This window comes from Plecotus auritus (assembly GCF_963455305.1).
Source record: "Plecotus auritus genome assembly, chromosome: 5".
Classification (NCBI taxonomy): domain Eukaryota; kingdom Metazoa; phylum Chordata; class Mammalia; order Chiroptera; family Vespertilionidae; genus Plecotus; species Plecotus auritus.
The window spans coordinates 185,445,448-185,462,265 of NC_137776.1; the positions used below are offsets into that span (position 1 = coordinate 185,445,448).

Sequence of the window (16,818 nt, forward strand, 5' to 3'; positions counted from 1 at the left end):
CCTCGACAGCAGACCTCAGCAGCACAGACTCGGGAGGGGCAGGAGGGAGGTCACAGCCACCCCCTCGCAGCAGCCCGGGAGCAAGCGGAGCGAGGGACAGCATCCCGCACCCGAACGTCTGCCCAGCTCCCAGGGCGGAGCCGCCTCCACCGCCCCCACCGCCTCGTGCCGGTGCCGGCTCAGACAGGCCCTGCAGACGCCCTCCCGGAGACAGGCCCTCACCCCGGTGACCGCCTCGCCAGACGGGGCTGCTGTACACCTGCTCCACGTGCACGCACACCCGCTCCACGTGCACGCACACCCGCTCCACGTGCACGCACACCCGCTCCACGTGCACGCACACCCGCTCCACGTGCACGCACACCCGCTCCACGTGCACGCACACCCGCTCCACGTGCACGCACACCCGCTCCACGTGCACGCACGCAGCCAGACGCCCCGGGCCAGCACACACCTCGGCAGCACAGATGTGCCTGCAGCACAGGTGCCGTGACCACCACGTCACAGAAGAGGGGGCACCGGCCACAGAGCTGGGTCCGTGGGTCAGCTGGGAGGTGAGAGGTGTGTGCTGGGTGGTCATGGGGTGAACTCTATGCCTGCCTTCCCCTGGCTGACGGCCCGACCCCTGCAGCCCTGGGCCCTGGGCCACGCACTGAGCCACCGGGAAGTCCCTAACGCCTCAGCCCGGCCCTCACCTTCTCTCCTCCTGGCCTCCGGCCCAGTCCCAACCCTCAGGGACCTTCTGGAAATGCATTACGTCCTGGGGCTGCTGAGGTCCCACCAAGAACCTTTGGTTCACAAAGCACATTTCTGAGAAGCGTGTGCAGCTTGGGGCTGTGCTCGGGGAGGCCCTGCGGCTGGGGACAGGCGGGGAGCGAATGCCTCTGGCAGAGCCAGCCGCCACCATGTGGGGTCGGCATGCTGCGGGGTCTGCTCCTGCCCAGGCGGGGAGCTGCAGACACATCCCTGGTGAACCCTCAGCTCCCTGCGGAGAGGAGAGCCATTCCCTGCCATCACGGCCCCTGGTGTCCCAGCCGAGGCAGGGGCCCCCGAGGAAGCCTCTGGAAGGGGTGCCCTGCTGCGGGCCCAGCGTGGACTAGCAGCCCCCCTCCCAGCCCCTCCCGCTCTCAAGAGTCTTACGTGGCGATGGAGACGTTCGTGGCCGACATGGGGCTGACTTCAGCCACTTCCTTGGCCTTCTGCAGAGCAAGCTTCTGATTGGCGGCCTCCTCCATCTCCTCTTCATCCTGTGAGCGGACGGAGCATGCGCTGTGCTTCAGAGCGCTGTGCCCGCCTCGTCCTCCCGGCGCCGAACCGGGCCAGGCAGCGGCTCCTGCACTGCACGATGCCCCTCCACACACGGGGCGCCGCCTGCTGATCAAGGTGCCGGGCCCAAGCGTCCCGCCTCAGCCGCCCTCCCGCGCGTCTCCCGGAGCGCTCCCGCCCCGGGACCAGCCGCCGCCCGCGCAGGCCTTTGTGCCACAGCCCTTCCGACTCCGTCCAATGCAAACCGCACCTGCCCCGCGCCCGGGAGCACCTGCCACTCTCTAACCCAGCAGCCGCTGCGCAGAGCTGTGAGGCAGGGCCCGGGCCCCCCACCTGAGTCTGAGTCCTCCCAGCAGCTGCCACCGGGAGTGTCAGGCGGGTCCCCCACAGCCTCTGGGCTTTCCTGCCTGCCGCCTGTCCCGGCCCTGTCGCCCCCACTCCTGGACAGCCACCTGCGGGGCCTGGCCCTGTGCTCCTGTCCACACCGAGTTCCTGGGAGCACCCCTGGCTCACGTCACGAGCCAATGGACATAGGGACAGACCTCTGGCCCTGGCCCCACATCCCCGGGCACAGCCCACCTGCTCTGCTCCTGGGCTCCGTGCGCCGCCAGCTTCTGCCCCAGCCCCAGGCCCCGCTCCCGGGACTGGCATTCCCAACACATCCCAGAACACCCTGGAAGCTGCTCTGGGTCGCAACATGGCAACCATGAGGCCCCCGTTTGCTGCCTGCAGAGGCCCCACCACAGCAGACCCAGGCTCAGGCCGCAGGGAGGACGCCAAGCTCGGCGCCCACAGAGCCGCCCAGGCCTTTGCTCGGCTCTGGACTCGGTGTGGGCTTTGGCCTCAGGGGCGAGGACGTCGAACAGTGTTGTCCGAACAGCCTCAGCCTCAAGGAACACATGACTGCTATGGGAACACGACGGAGAGTGGGTCCCAGCTCTGGGCCTCGGCCAGTCCGACACACAGAGCCCCCACTCCCAGAGGAAGCGGCTCTTGAGCCGGGCAGTCAGTGTCCGCAGGAGCCAGGGCCCTGGCGTGGCTTCCCCCGCACGTCCTCACCCACAGCGGCACCTGAACACCTCGGCTCACCCCCCCGGGATAGCAGGTGCGAGCCCAATGCTGCTGCACCCCGTCCACGTGGGCCCCAAACTGCTGACACCAAGAAGTGCTCGTGGACACACGGGCCTCCCAGCACAGGCAGCCCCACAGGGGCTCAGGCCACTCCCACCTCCTCCTGGAGGGCGTGGCTCAGCCCTGGCCCCTCCTGACAATAGACATGGGCGGGCCAGGGGGACCCCAAGTCCTCAGAAGCCAGTGGCCAGAGCAAGGGAGGAGCCTAGACCCCCAGGCAGCACCGGGCGGGCTGGGCCTGGCGGGGAGGGGGCTGAGCAGAAGCCGCTCCACCTGCCGCACCTCCCAGGGCCCTCAGGGGGGCGGGGGGGGGGGGCTAGCGGCCGCTGGCAGCAGCGTCAGCCCGGGCGGGTGCACCGGCCTCAGCGGAGGGCAGAGCCGTCCCGGTTCCTCAGGGAGGCCCGGCCACACTGCCCAGCACAGGACGCGTGGAGAGTGGGCACGTGCTGGACTGTGGGGGCTGGACGGGGCACGCACAGGTGTTCACAGGTGGCATCTGGGGAAACTGGCACGCCAGAAAGGCCACAGCGTCTGGGACAGAGGCAGCACCTCTCCAGCCACCGGAGCAGGGGCAGCGGCCTCCACTCTGCGCTCTGGGCTCGCTAAGCACCCCTCGGGGCTGGAACCGTGGGCGGCCAGCAGGCCTGCGGTGAAGGGACCAGGCAGGGGCTGTGTTTGCTGCAGGGACACCGCGGGAGGCGTGTAGAAGCACATGCCCAGCCGGCGGGGCGGAGAGCGGAGACGGCTCCGAGGGCATCGAGCATTAAAGGGCAGGCGCCGTCCTGCTGCGCAGACGTGCTGAGAGGTGGCTCAGCTGCTCTGCCCGGCCCGGCATCTGAGCAGCACTGCGCCTGCCCCAGCTCACCATCCACCTGCCACTGGCCACGGGCCCCTCACCACGGGGACGCACACGGGGTCCCTCACCACGGGGACGCACACGGGGGCCCCTCACCACGGGGACGCACACGGGGTCCCCTCACCACGGGGACGCACACGGGGTCCCCTCACCACGGGGACGCACACAGGGTCCTCTCACCCTGGGGACGCACACGGGGTCCCCTCACCACCCGGGGTGAACATGGGGTGCCCTCACTACCTGGGAGAAGCACGGGTCCCTCATGCTCCTCTTGAGTCTTCAGAGCTGGGTGCTCCCTAGACCCCAACCCGTGGCCCCTCCGAGGCCAGTGCAGCGGCCGCCACGTCTCGAGTCCTGTCTGGGCCGCGCCTCCCTCAGCACCTGCCCTGCCCTCTGGCCTCTGTGCCCGGGTCGTGGCTCCCCCAGAGCTGCCCTCGGGGGCACCTGCCTTCCTGGCGTGGTGCTCCTCCTGCTGCCTCAGCGCCGTTCCCCGCCCTGAGTGACAGCCTGGCTCTGCCCACCCGCCTCTTGGACAGGGGTCACACGGGCTCTTGACCCATGACCTGGGCCTCCTCACAGCGCTCTGGCCTCATCCAGAGCGACATAGACCAACCCCACCCCTTCCTGCACCTGCTTGCAGGAGGCATCGCTGCCCCCACCCCCCGTGTACCTTGGTCAGCTCCTGGGCGTTGGCGAGGTTGTCCACGGCGATGGCCAGGAAGACGTTCAGCAAGGTGTCTGGTGGCTCCAGGTAAGGAAAGGAGCCTGTCCCCACACGGTCACACCACAGCCTCATGGACAGGGCCCAGCCGATCCTGACCCCGCAGCCGCCTCCCCTTGGCGGCCACCTTCCCTCAGAGCTCGGGCCCTGCAGCCTGGCGCCCCGACAGTGCCCAGAGCAGCTGCACGGCTGGGGCTCAGCGCCACCCGGAACCGCCCCTCATGGCCAGACCCCCAGCCCAGCTCTTCGGGGCTGACGCTGCGGCCAGAAGCTCAGGCTGTGGGATTGCCCACCCTTGCCTCCTGGGAAGGCCCATGGGCCGCCCACGCCTGTGCCCTCCCCGCTGCCTGGAGGAAGCAGCTGGACAAACACCACCTGCTTCTCTCGCTGCCCGGGGCTCAACCCTGGGTCCTATGGGCAGAGACCGCACCTGACAGGCCACAGCCCTGCAGCCCCCAGGCAGCACCTCTGGGCCAGGTCCCAGGCCAGGCTCACACCTGCCGCCTCCTCGAGTAGCAGGGACGTCCGAGCCGAGCCCACGGCATCCGAGGCCGACCCCAGAGCCACTAGAGCAGGGCAGGCCACCCGGCTCCTTCCCCTCGGGCCGGCTGCTCGCTTCTAAGGAGCATGTCACAGCCGGGGTGCTCCGCAGACGAGGTTCGGGGGGCCTGGTGCTAGGTGCTGACACTGCAGCCACGCCCCCAACAAGCCCATCTCCACCCCAGGCAGCAGCTCTCTTTGCCTGGGCCCGGGGCAGCACCCCAGCTCTCCGCGTGCCCGGGACCGGCTCCTGCAGATGAGGGGCGGGCCTGTGGCCGCCTCCGTCACCTGCCATGGGCACTACGGACACTGGGCCGCCACCCCGTGTCCGGCTGGTGAGCAGCACCTCCCCATAGTGACAACCACTGTCTCAGACACGGCCGTGTCCTCGGGGGACAGTCCCACCAGTCAGGCCCCCGTGTGCCAGGTAGCCGAGTCCTGTCCCTGCAGGCCTAGACCCGCCCCGCCCCGCCCCACCCCGCCCCCGGGGGCCACCACCCTGCGGGGCTGTGGCCGGTGCGCCTGTGAGGAGCAGTTGCTCTGTGACAGCGATGATGCTGTTGGTCAGGCCCTGCCCGCGTCTTGGCCCCTCCACCGCCCCCCTCCCCCCCCAGCACAGGCATCCTCCGTGGCCGCCCCAGAGGGACACGCAGGGGCAGGAGCAACTTGGAGTGGACAGCACGGCGGCCTGCGGCCAACACCCCAGCCGGCGTGTGCAGGTCAGACCTGCGGCCCCTGCTGTCTGCAGCCCGCCCCGCAGGAAGGATACAGTTTCCAAACAGCGTCAGGACGATGAAGTAAAAGGACGAGAACATGCCTTTGCTGACGCCGCCTTGCGACTCGATCCCGTGATACATCACTGCGTTCCAGTCCTCTCCCGTCAGGATCTGCGGAGGGCGAGCACCAGGGACACGCCTCGCCACGCACGCACACACACTCAGGTACACATACCCACGTCACCCCTACATGGCACACACACCTTGCCCCAACACACCTGCTCCCAGGGCCCCTGGGCACATGTGCACGCACACGCACACCCACATGCTTGCAGACGAGGGAGCCCCCGGAGGAAAGGTGGCCACGCCCTCCTGCGTTAAAGCTTCCGGAAGGACGTGGCTGCCAACCGGATGGGCCTTAACAAGGTTTCCAGCCAAACGTGGAAAGGGAGCTCCAAGCAGAACACGGTGAGCAGAGCGAGGAGAGGACCGAGCTGTGAGCCGAGAAACGGGGCCGGGAGCCCGCGGTCACGCCTCTGCCAGGACACCGCGGCTCCGGAGGGCCCGCTGCTCAGGCCTCTGCCCCCCGCTTCCCGCCACCTGGGCCGGGGCCAATGCAGTTCTCGTCTGTGAGGAAACCCGTCTCCTCCACTTCACTTTTGGAAAGTGCAAGAGGCCAGGGACATGTCCCCTCTCACTGCGCATCCACATCGGGTCCTGCAGCCCTGCACCTGGCCAGGCCCCGTCCGGAGTCAACGCCACGCGGCTCTAAACACAGCACCCATGTGCTCTCCCACTCCACTCGCGTGTCCACACAGACAAACCCACCGACGGCGTGAGCCACTGCGCACACCCCTCCCTTCCTCTGCCCGCTTCCCTCCCGACAGGCCCGCCCCGCGGTGCGGCCAGGGCTTGGCTGGGAGTCTGGAGCCGGACTTGGCGGCCAGTCCGTGCTGCTTCCTGGACTTTCCAGGAGCCCCCACAGTGGGGACCCACTGCACTGTGGCCAGCAGCTCTCACCCCACGCACCCGGCGTCAGCACCCCGCGGCGGTCCGTCTTGTCTCGTGGGGGAGGCAAGCTGCGGAGGGCACAGGCTGCTGGATCTCCCGTGGCGGGAGGGCAGCCTTCCTCCGACGGGCCTCGGCGTGTGTTCCGGCGCACGCTAAGCCACTACCGGCGATGTTTTTGGGAAGATCGTCTGGTCTCCTCTGCTTCTACCTAATGCTTGCCTTCCAAAACACGCAATACTCAACCGTATCCGCCTGCTGTGGTTTCTGCGTTTTGCATCCTGTCTGTGAGATTCCTCTCCATCCCCAGATCATGAAGGTCTATTGTTTTCTTTGTCATTTTCTCTGGTTTTCCACCATCAGCTTTCGCCTACCACAGGGGTTAATGGTCACAGCTCTGTGCATCCACAGGGGTTAGCGGTCACGGCTCCGTGCGGGCACCACGTGGGGGGTAGATCTCTGCTCCCCCATTTGGTGAGCCAGCTCCCCGACCCACCTTCTAACATCCATCCTCACCCCCTTGAATTCTGCCACCGGCTCAACCAGCCTCCCGCACGGCCTGGGCATGTTTCTGGGCTCTGGAACGTGACCCTTTGGCATTTCCCTCTCCAGCTCACACTCATCATTACTGCAGCTTTCAAAACTCTCGGTAGGTGGTGGGCGGACCCCTCCCTCTGGAGGTCCTGGCTGTTCTTGGATGTTTCCTCGTCCACGCAATCCAGAGGCCGAGTTCCCCGTGCCGCGGGCTGGGGCCTGGGTCAGGGCCGCACGGAGTTCACAGGTCAGAGCGGGTCAGGACCGCACGGAGTTCACAGGTCAGAGCGGGTCAGGGCCACACGGAGTTCACAGGTCAGAGCGGGTCAGGGCCGCACGGAGTTCACAGGTCAGAGCGGGTCAGGGCCGCACGGAGTTCACAGGTCAGAGCGGGTCAGGGCCGCACGGAGTTCACAGGTCAGAGCGGGTCAGGGCCGCACTGGCCACCAAGGCTTCCGGCTTGTAGACACGCCCCATGTGCTCATGCCCTTGGGCCCGTCGGAGCCCGCATGCTGGGGAGGACGTTACACTCGGCTACGACGAGGGGAAGCTGTGGTGTGGCCGACTTCCGCAGGAATGCTGCTGTCACACGGAAGCTGTGCTTTGCACGTCGACCTTGTAGTCAGCAGCGCTGGCGGACGCTCGGATTGCTGACTGACCCTCAGGCTCCCACGTTACAGCCCATCGGTGACAAGTACCGCCGTGTCGATTCCTCCCCAGACCTCCGTCTTCCTCCGAGGACCCTGCCCTCCCTGCTGAGCACCGGGCGCCCTCGCTCTGACCTTGATAGCAACGCCCTCCAGCGGCACTGCTCCGGATTCTAGAAACGACCAGTGCTGGCGGCCACCAGAGGTCCTGGGTGCAGTCGAGGAGCAGACAGCGGCGCCGGTCCCAGGTGGAGGGACACCCAGCTACAGTCGGGTGGTTCTCCATCTTCCCTGCGGGGGGGCGGGGTGCAGGGGGGACCATCTGCTCTCCTCGGTCTGCTCATGCTCGCGTCGACCGCGTCCAGACACAGGCCACAGGAGACAACGCCGGACCCGGGCACCCTCGGGCGCAGGTGACACGGTCTCTCTGGGATCTGGCCGTAGTCTTTTCATAAGAGCCGTTTTGTCGCGATACAACTCACCCGCCATGTATTCAGTCATTTAAAGTGTGTCAGTGGCTTTTAGCATTCTCGTATTCGCAGCCGTTACCACCGTCGGTTTTAGGGTGCTTTCCTTTTCCTCAAGACAAGAAACCCACGCCCACCGTCCATCACCCACCTGGCTGTGGTTCGTTCTTTAAACCCTGCCAGTTCTCACCGCCAGGTGTTCACACCACGGTGTCGGTGCTGGCTCTTCCTCCGCCTGCCTGCTCACGCTCCTCTGACCGCGGACGGGCAGTCACAGGGCAGACTCACGGGACTGCACACGCGGCTCCGCCATGGTGGCTCAGTACCAGCTGGGCTAGGTCCTTCACGTGTACTGCAGACCGCTGTCTCCCTTCACTGAGCCAACGTGTCAGGCGCCACTTGAGTGTCAGGCGGTGTCCAGGCGCCCAGGCCAGGTCGGCAGGCCAGACGGAGACCTGCTCCTGCGGCCGCCCGGGCTGCAGGTTGCTCTGCTTGCCCGATCGCTGCCTGCCGTGGGCCAGGCTCCCCCTGACTCAGCTTCCGTCCAGACCCGTTCCCTGAGGCTAGAGACCTCACCTGGCCCAGGCAGGTGGCAGAGACAGGAAGAGAGCTCTGACCATGGAGTCCGTTTACTTAGTGGTCGTAAATGACTCCGGTTTTAAACGGCATCGTGAGCTAATTTAAGTAATTGGTGTTTTCCTATAAAAGTGCATGTTTCGTCCGAGTTTTCAAACCTATCCTCATAATAAGGTGCCATAACATTCGTTTGGGGTTTAAAAAATCACCTGTTTTCTGTAGTTAATGCCTTCCTTTTGGGCAATACTTTTTACTTGAGCTTTTTCTTGATCAGTCTTGCTAGAAAGTTATTAGTCTTCCTAAGATTTTTATTATATTGTTATCTTGGTGTTCTTAGTTTTGTTGCATTAATGTCTGCTCTTATCACACTTCCCTGCTTTCAATTTTCTATGGCTTACTCTATTCCTTTTTTCTAGACTTCAAGATGAGCACGTAGCTAGTTTATTTCCAGCCTTTCTTTTGAGAATTGCATTTAAGATGATAAAATTTCCTGTATTATTTCAGCTTCCCCCCTTAAGTTTTGATATTATTGCTCAGTTCTAAATGTTTTGTAATATTTGTTGTGCTGACTTTCAAAATCTGCAAATATAAAAGCCTAAGCGACCAGAACACCGGAACAACCGGTCGCTATGACGCGCACTGACCACCAGGGGGCAGATGCTCAATGCAGGAGCTGCCCCCTGGTGGTCAGTGCATTCCCACAGCTAGCCTCCCATGGCTGGCCAGCCTCCTGTGGTCCCTCTCCCCATCCGGCAGGCCCCAGCCAGCAGCCAGCGGCAGGCAAGAAGGCCCCAGCCAGCAGCAGGAAGGCCCCAGCCAGCAGCCGGAAAGCCCTGATCGGCCCTGATTGCCAGCCAGGCCTAGGGACCCCACCCGTGCACGGATTTTGTGCACCGGGCCTCTAGTATATATATATATTTTTAATTGACTTCAGAGAAGAAGGGAGAGGGAGAGATAGAAACATTGATGAGAGAGAGTCATTAATCGGCTGCCTCCTGCACAACACCAATGGGGATCGAACACGCAACCCGGTCATGTGCCCTGACCGGGAATTGAACCGTGACCTCCTGGTTCACAGGCCAACGCTCAACCACTGAGCCAGGCCGGCCGGGCTGTGCTGTCTTCTTTAACTCAACCCTTCAGCTTTCAGAGACGGGGGCGGGGCGTGGGGGCGGGGCGTTGTTCCGTGACTGTTTCCCCGTGGTTTCTACTTATTTAGATCAGAAGAGGACTGTTGTGGAGGACAGCAGCTCTCTACACCTGCAGGGGTTTCCTGGGGACTTAGGAAGCGATCCACTCCTGGGACTCCTTGTGCCTGGAAGACGGCCGTTTCATTCACTGTCTTCAGGGGCGGAGCCGTGTGCGCCGAACGAGCCCCATTCGCCTCCCTCACCCTCTCAGTGCCGCCCTTCAGCCTGGCAGGAACCCGTGAGAAAGCTCTTCTGAGACGGTGAGCCCTCGATTCTCCATGGAATCCTCTTGGCTTTTGCGCACACGCTTTGGGCCACGTGGCGGGCAAGTGCAGGCCCGCAGCATCCTCTTCCCACGAGGGGGTGTCCTCGCCTGTTTTCACTAACGGTTTCCACCTTAACTGCTGTTGGGCTGTCAATATGGCACCAGCGTGCTTTGCTGCATGCTCCTTGTCTGTCTTTCTGGACCCTTTAATTCCGTAGGACTTCAGACACTCGGAGAGAGCTGGTGAGCAGCACCCAGAAGCCCCATGTGCCCGCGCCCCAGCTCAGAAGCAGAGCATCAAGGTGCTGAGGTCCCCCAGGAGCGGCACCGAGTTCGGTGTTGATCCCCCTGCAGCTCTCACACCTTCACTGCGCACGTGCCCCCAACAGCTGCCTCCTGTTCAACAGCCTCAGGTGCGTGGATCAGCCTCTCTTTCCTCGGCGCTGGCTGTGAGACGCCGTGTCAACCCCTCTCCCTGCTGCTCAGACAGACGCTCCTCCGACCTGTCGCCCGGCGTGAACGCTCAGGGGACGTCCAGGTTTCCCTCAGACGCTGCCGCCGTGGCGGTCACACAGGTCTGCCAGGGCGGACCTCCCAGCCCACCTCTCCCCACCTATAGCAGGAGCTCCTGGCCAAGCCCCGGGGACCGGATATGGAACTGCTCTCAGGGGGTCTCAACACAGCATGAAGGAAGCCTCATTCCTCCACATCGTCTCTGAAACCGGGCTCGCTGGGTTTCCACGCCCCAGCTGCGCTGGCCGCTGGAAAGGCTCACTCCGGCTCTGGTGGCAGCCGACAGGTGTGCCGTCAGCCCGTGTCCTCTCCCGCGAGGCGCCCGGCGTGCCTCTGCCCCTTCCTGCTACACGCTCCGTCTTGTCTCTTTGATTTGGGGAACGCTGCTGCTGAGCACGGGCTAATCCTGGATGCTCACCGGCCGACGCTGGGAACGTCTTCTGTCCGCGACGTTTGTTTTAATCCTCTTATGGTGCCTTCTGATGCACAGACACCCTTAACCGTCAGATGTGTTAATGGTTTCCTCTGTGCCCTGCGCTCGTTAAGTCCTCTACGAAGGCCTTCCCGCTGAGTTCACGGCGTTGCAGTCTGTATGTTCTTCCGCGATTTCAGATTTGCTTTTCACGTTTCGGTCTTAATTCATCCGAACTGCAATCCCAATCTGGTGCCAGGTAGGAGTCCAAACTCTAGTTCTCTACGGACAACCCAACTGCCCACGCCCTCCGCAGGGACAGCTCGAGGGCTGTGTGCACTTCTCACCTGTGACTAGGGCATCGTTCCTTATTTCCTGTCAACCGGAGAAACTTCATTCCCTTTTTCTGTGCTTGTTCTAAGGGGCTAAGCCACTGATGCCGATGGGATCTGCGGAGGCTGCCTTTGGGGTCAGTGTGGGATTTTGTCAGGTAAGCACCAGGCAGCACCCTGGACCCAGTGCCCCGAGCTGCCAACTGGACAGGGAAGGACGCTCGCCCACCTCACTGCGTCTCCCGCTCATGGCGGCTGTGCTTTTGCTGGAGTTCAAATGCTTTTTCTGATCCTACAGGGCTTCCCTTCCTTCCCTCCGTCAAGAGGCTGAGCTACATTAATAGCCTTTCTCATGTCCAATCCTCTGCGCTTCCAGGATAAATTCAGCTGATTGTGGAGATCATTTGAAACCTCCAGATTGGATTAGCCGTTCCCTGCGGGTGCTTGTCTGCGGCGGCCCCTCCACGTTCCCATCAGTTACCCCACCGCACAGAGCGAGCGGGCGCTCTCCCTGTGGCCTCCGCGTAAAACGGGAGTGACTTTCTTCTTGAACGTCCATGCGGCTCACTGGTACAACCGAACACGGGCTTAGCCGGGCCGGCTTCCAGCTGTCCCGTTTCTGGAGCAGTTTGGGTTTTCAGTTTCTTCTTGGGTGAATGCACTTGCTTCTTCTAAACCCTCGCTTCACTAAGCGTAGAGAGAGATGGCTGGTGCTGTTAGCCCTGGGGGGCGGGGTGGGGGCGCCCCCACACTGTCTCTGCGTGTTTGGTCCCACCTCCCCTGAATCACAGCTCCGCTCGGACCCCGGGTGACAGGGACTGTCCCCCAGCATCTGAAGCTGCTTTTCCTGGGCTCCTGGCATCCCTGCTCGGAGGCCTACCCTCAGACTCGTTCTCGTAGGAAACCTGGCGGTCCAGGGTGGACTCTAAGGTTCTCTCGTCCTCACACGGGCCTGGGTGGTTTTAGTTCGCCTTTTGTTCACCCGCTTGGCCTCGGCGCGCACACGCTCTCGGCGCATTCTGGAATGGTGCCGGCGGCCTTGCCGAGTGGCATCTGCACGGGCCGCGCCCATGGCTCCGCAGGTGAACTCGCCGTCCCCCCGGGCCCTGTACAGCGCGCCGTGCTTATCTAAGGAGCTGCCTTCCAGCGCGGCCTGCTCGGGCGCTCGGGGCCCGCCTGCCATATTGTGGGCCCACAGTCCCTCCGTCCACCCTCGGAGGACCCTGTGCGTACTCATTCTCACCCGCTTGTTCTGTCGCCTCCACGTCCCCGGGGCGGGCTCGCCTCAGGCTGTGGGTATCCGTGGCCCCGGGGGAGCACCTGCCACATGGTCTGCAGGTTCACCGTGAGCGAGGACTCCGGTCCCGGGTCCCAGCCTCTGGCCCGTTTCCACCCTGTGGGCCTCCCAGGCGCCTGCCCTGTGCTCGTCTCGGCCTCCTCCGGGCCACCCGCTGCCCAGCGCAGAGCCGATCGGTGCGTGGACGCCCGCCCACCTGCCTCTTCCCGACCGCGGGGTGCCTGGGCCCCTGCGCCCGCACGGCTGCTGGTCTCCAGCCCACAGGCACTGCTGTCCGCGTGGCGAGCCCTTAGTTTCCAACTATTTACCGTCTCACTCCTGTGTCAGCGCACAGGGCCCGGGTCTGACCCTGAGCTCCATTCATCAGACCGTTCTCTCACTCCGCCTCTTCACCCCCTGGGCCCCCATCACCACCACCACCACGCCCAGGTCCCTCGTAACCACAAACATGGCAAAGCAGCTCTGATCGCCGACCACGTCGCCGCCTGCTGGGAACCCCTTGGGCGGACGGAGCCTCTCCGTGTGGCCCCGAGGCCCCCAGGCTGGTGCCCCCCTTCTGCCACGCCCGCGCTCCTTCCTGTTCTGCTGGACCCATCCTGCCACCTCCCCTCGCCTGGCCGTCAGCATCCCCGCTGGCCAGCTGGCCCGTGACCTGCAGACAGAGGGCGCTCCTGCCCGGCACGGGGCAGTGTCAGGCTTGGCAAAGCCATGGCCTCCCTCTGCCCGTGGCCAGCGTGGGCACACTCCTGTGCTCCAGACGCAGGCCCCTCCCTCCCCCAAGTGCTAACCAGCTCGGGGGCCCGGCTGGGGGAGCCAGGGCCGTGGGCATCTGAGGGGAGCGGCGTGGGCACAGGCGTCCCCACATCAGGAAACCGAGGTCGAGACAGTGTCAGAGCGACTGCGGGTGAGGTTAGACCGGAAGCGGGAGGGGACAGGCCGGGTCCCAGCCGGCCAGAAGCAGGAGGCCCCTGGGCGAGGCTGGCTCTGCTCGGCCGGGACTGAGAGGCTGTGGGGGGTCGTTGTGGGAGGCGTGTGGCTGGGTTCCTCTCCAGTCACCCAGCCTGGCTGGAAGGCCCCTGTCCCGGCACACGCCGTGGGCTCCAGCTTTGGCTGAGGAGGCCGGCAGCCCCAGGGCCAGGGGCCGCTCAGAGCCCTGCCTGCACGTGCACCTGCCAGGTTCCCCAAAAGTCAGCCCCCCGGGCTGTTCGGTCTCAGGCCTGCCGCCCTGAGGTCTGTGGGACAGAAATGGTTGGCAGGGGCATCTGTGGAGCCGCAGCCCAGGGGGTAAGTGTTCGAGCAAGAGGGTCCTCAGGGGCGCCCTGAGGCGCACGGAGAGGCGGGGGGTGGGGGGCGGGGGCCTGCAGACAGGAGAGGACTGACGGTGAGCTTGGGCACTGGCTGCTTTATCCTCAGGGGACAAACAGCTGCTGGGTCCCGGGTCCTCGGGGCTGAGAGGTGACAGCGGAGCTCCCGGGCGCATCCCAGGACACGGGCCCTGAGCGCGGCCGGCCCGCTCCCTCCTGCCGCGTGTGCCGAGCTGGCTGGGGCGGGCTGTCTGGGTGGCAGAGGCCTGAGGAGGGACGGGGCGGCCCTCCCAGCCCCAGGAGAGCCGAGCAGGACAGGGGGGCCTGGGCTGGGGCCTTACCTGGAAGACAGTGAGGATGGCGGCGGGGAAGGTGTCGAAGTTGGTCGTTGGCGTCTCTTCCTTAAAGTTGAACCTGAGAAAAACAAGGAGCCTTGAGCGAGGCAGCCCATCAGGAGCCAGGACCTGGCCCCGCGGCCCCGGCGCCCGCACAGGCTGCACGTGGGTGACCTTCAGGTGGAGGCGGCGGGGCCAGCACCGCTGCTGAGCACACACCTCCCCCGGCACACACCGTCCCCCAGAAAGCTGCTCTGAGCACCCCCCTGGCACACACTGTCCCCCAGAAAGCTGCTCGGAGCAACCCCCTGGCACACACCGTCCCCCAGAAAGCTGCTCGGAGCACCCCCCTGGCACACACTGTCCCCGAACAGCTGCTCTGAGCACCCCCCACCCCCGCACACACTGTCCCCCGAACAGCTGCTCTGAGCACCCCCCACCCCCGCACACACTGTCCCCCGAACAGCTGCTCTGAGCACCCCCCACCCCCGCACACACTGTCCCCCGAACAGCTGCTCTGAGCACCCCCTACCCCCGCACACACTGTCCCCCGAACAGCTGCTCTGGGCACCCCCCACCCCCGCACACACTGTCCCCCGAACAGCTGCTCTGAGCACCCCCCACCCCCGCACACACTGTCCCCCGAACAGCTGCTCTGAGCACCCCCCACCCCCGCACACACTGTCCCCCGAACAGCTGCTCTGAGCACCCCCCACCCCCGCACACACTGTCCCCCGAACAGCTGCTCTGAGCACCCCCCACCCCCGCACACACTGTCCCCCGAACAGCTGCTCTGAGCACCCCCCACCCCCGCACGTACTGTCCCCCGAACAGCTGCTCTGAGCACCCCCCCCACCCCCGCACACACTGTCCCCCGAACAGCTGCTCTGAGCACCCCCCCACCCCCGCACACACTGTCCCCCGAACAGCTGCTCTGAGCACCCCCCACCCCCGCACACACTGTCCCCCGAACAGCTGCTCTGAGCACCCCCCACCCCCGCACACACTGTCCCCCGAACAGCTGCTCTGAGCACCCCCCACCCCCGCACACACTGTCCCCCGAACAGCTGCTCTGAGCACCCCCCCCCACCCCCGCACACACTGTCCCCCGAACAGCTGCTCTGAGCACCCCCCACCCCCGCACACACTGTCCCCCGAACAGCTGCTCTGAGCACCCCCCCCACCCCCGCACGTACTGTCCCCCGAACAGCTACTCTGAGCACCCCCCCACCCCCGCACGTACTGTCCCCCGAACAGCTACTCTGAGCACCCCCCACCCCCGCACGTACTGTCCCCCGAACAGCTGCTCTGAGCACCACCCCCACCCCCGCACGTACTGTCCCCCGAACAGCTGCTCTGAGCACCCCCCACCCCGCACGTACTGTCCCCCGAACAGCTGCTCTGAGCACCCCCCACCCCGCACGTACTGTCCCCCGAACAGCTGCTCTGAGCACCCCCCACCCCGCACGTACTGTCCCCCGAACAGCTGCTCTGAGCACCCCCCCACCCCCGCACGTACTGTCCCCCGAACAGCTGCTCTGAGCACCCCCCACCCCGCACGTACTGTCCCCCGAACAGCTGCTCTGAGCACCCCCCACCCCGCACGTACTGTCCCCCGAACAGCTGCTCTGAGCACCCCCCCACCCCGCACGTACTGTCCCCCGAACAGCTGCTCTGAGCACCCCCCACCCCCTGCACGTACTGTCCCCCGAACAGCTGCTCTGAGCACCCCCCACCCCCTGCACGTACTGTCCCCCGAACAGCTGCTCTGAGCACCCCCCACCCCCTGCACGTACTGTCCCCCGAACAGCTGCTCTGAGCACCCCCCACCCCGCACGTACTGTCCCCCGAACAGCTGCATGCCCAGCAGGGCGAAGACCACGATGAACAGGAAGAGCAGGAACAGGAGGCTGATGATGGACTTCATGGAGTTGAGCAGCGACACCACCAGGTTCCGCAAGGAGTTCCAGTACCTGTCGGGGCAGACGGTGGTCTGAGCACAGGGCTGCGCCCGGCGGGGGATGCCAGCTCTGGGCCCGGACCCCCATCGGCCCGCTCTGTGTCACACCTGTGGCTTCGGGACCTTCTGACCCCCAAGGGCCACGCACCTGGAGGGAGGCGGAGCTCTCCCCCGCAGCCCGACCCACCATCCTTGTCGCCGGGGCCCAGGGAGACGGCACAGCCGACGTGTGCAGTGCTGACGGGCCCCTCGCACCTGCTCCGGCCACTCTGCTCAGCAGAACCACGCCCCTCCCTCAGGCAGCCACGCCCGACCCGACCTCATCCGGGCCCCCTCTTCACCCCAACACCCAACACCTCCAGGGCCCCGGGAAGCGCTGTGTGAGGACAGCCGCATGGCAGCTGCAGAGGACCCGTGTGAGGACCTGCACGAGGACGCAGTCACCTCCACGGCCGTCCCTGCAAAGACCACTGCCGCGGGGGGTGAAGCCTGGCCCGAGTCCCCTCAGCACCCTCCACCCCTCACCCCCTCTCATTCTCCCGGGCTCTCGCGCACACGGGCCCCTGAAGTGCCCCCACAGCCTGGCTGCTGACCCTCAGAGAGCCTGATCCCCTCACCGCGGCTCCCGCTGTGCAGAGCCCAGAGCACCCAGCTTCCCCTCCAGGCACCGTGATCAGCCCAGACCCCGGGAGACAGGCCGAGTGCCCCTGGAGGGGCCTGGAGCTGGGGCCCCGCAGAGGTGCGCTGA

The 16,818-nt window shown here is 65.3% G+C and overlaps 1 protein-coding gene across 12 annotated transcripts in view; it reads right to left on the reverse strand.

Moving 5' to 3' along the window:
• CACNA1B (calcium voltage-gated channel subunit alpha1 B) overlaps nucleotides 1-16,818 on the reverse strand; it is a 123,226-nt gene that overhangs the window by 68,821 nt on the left and 37,587 nt on the right. For 10 of the 12 annotated variants that reach the window (XR_013960695.1, XM_080670289.1, XM_080670284.1 and 7 more), the window contains exons 14-18: nucleotides 15,952-16,083; nucleotides 14,117-14,189; nucleotides 5,284-5,401; nucleotides 3,924-3,991; nucleotides 1,141-1,247 (exon numbers count right to left, since the gene is read on the reverse strand). Coding sequence is in view for 11 of the 12 variants with exons in the window: in XM_080670289.1 (XP_080526415.1) it covers nucleotides 1,141-1,247; nucleotides 3,924-3,991; nucleotides 5,284-5,401; nucleotides 14,117-14,189; nucleotides 15,952-16,083 (498 nt within the window). In the remaining variant the exon portion in view is untranslated. The remainder of the gene's footprint in view (nucleotides 1-1,140; nucleotides 1,248-3,923; nucleotides 3,992-5,283; nucleotides 5,402-14,116; nucleotides 14,190-15,951; nucleotides 16,084-16,818) is intronic. The other 2 variants (XM_080670281.1, XM_080670280.1) reach the window with 1 other exon arrangement.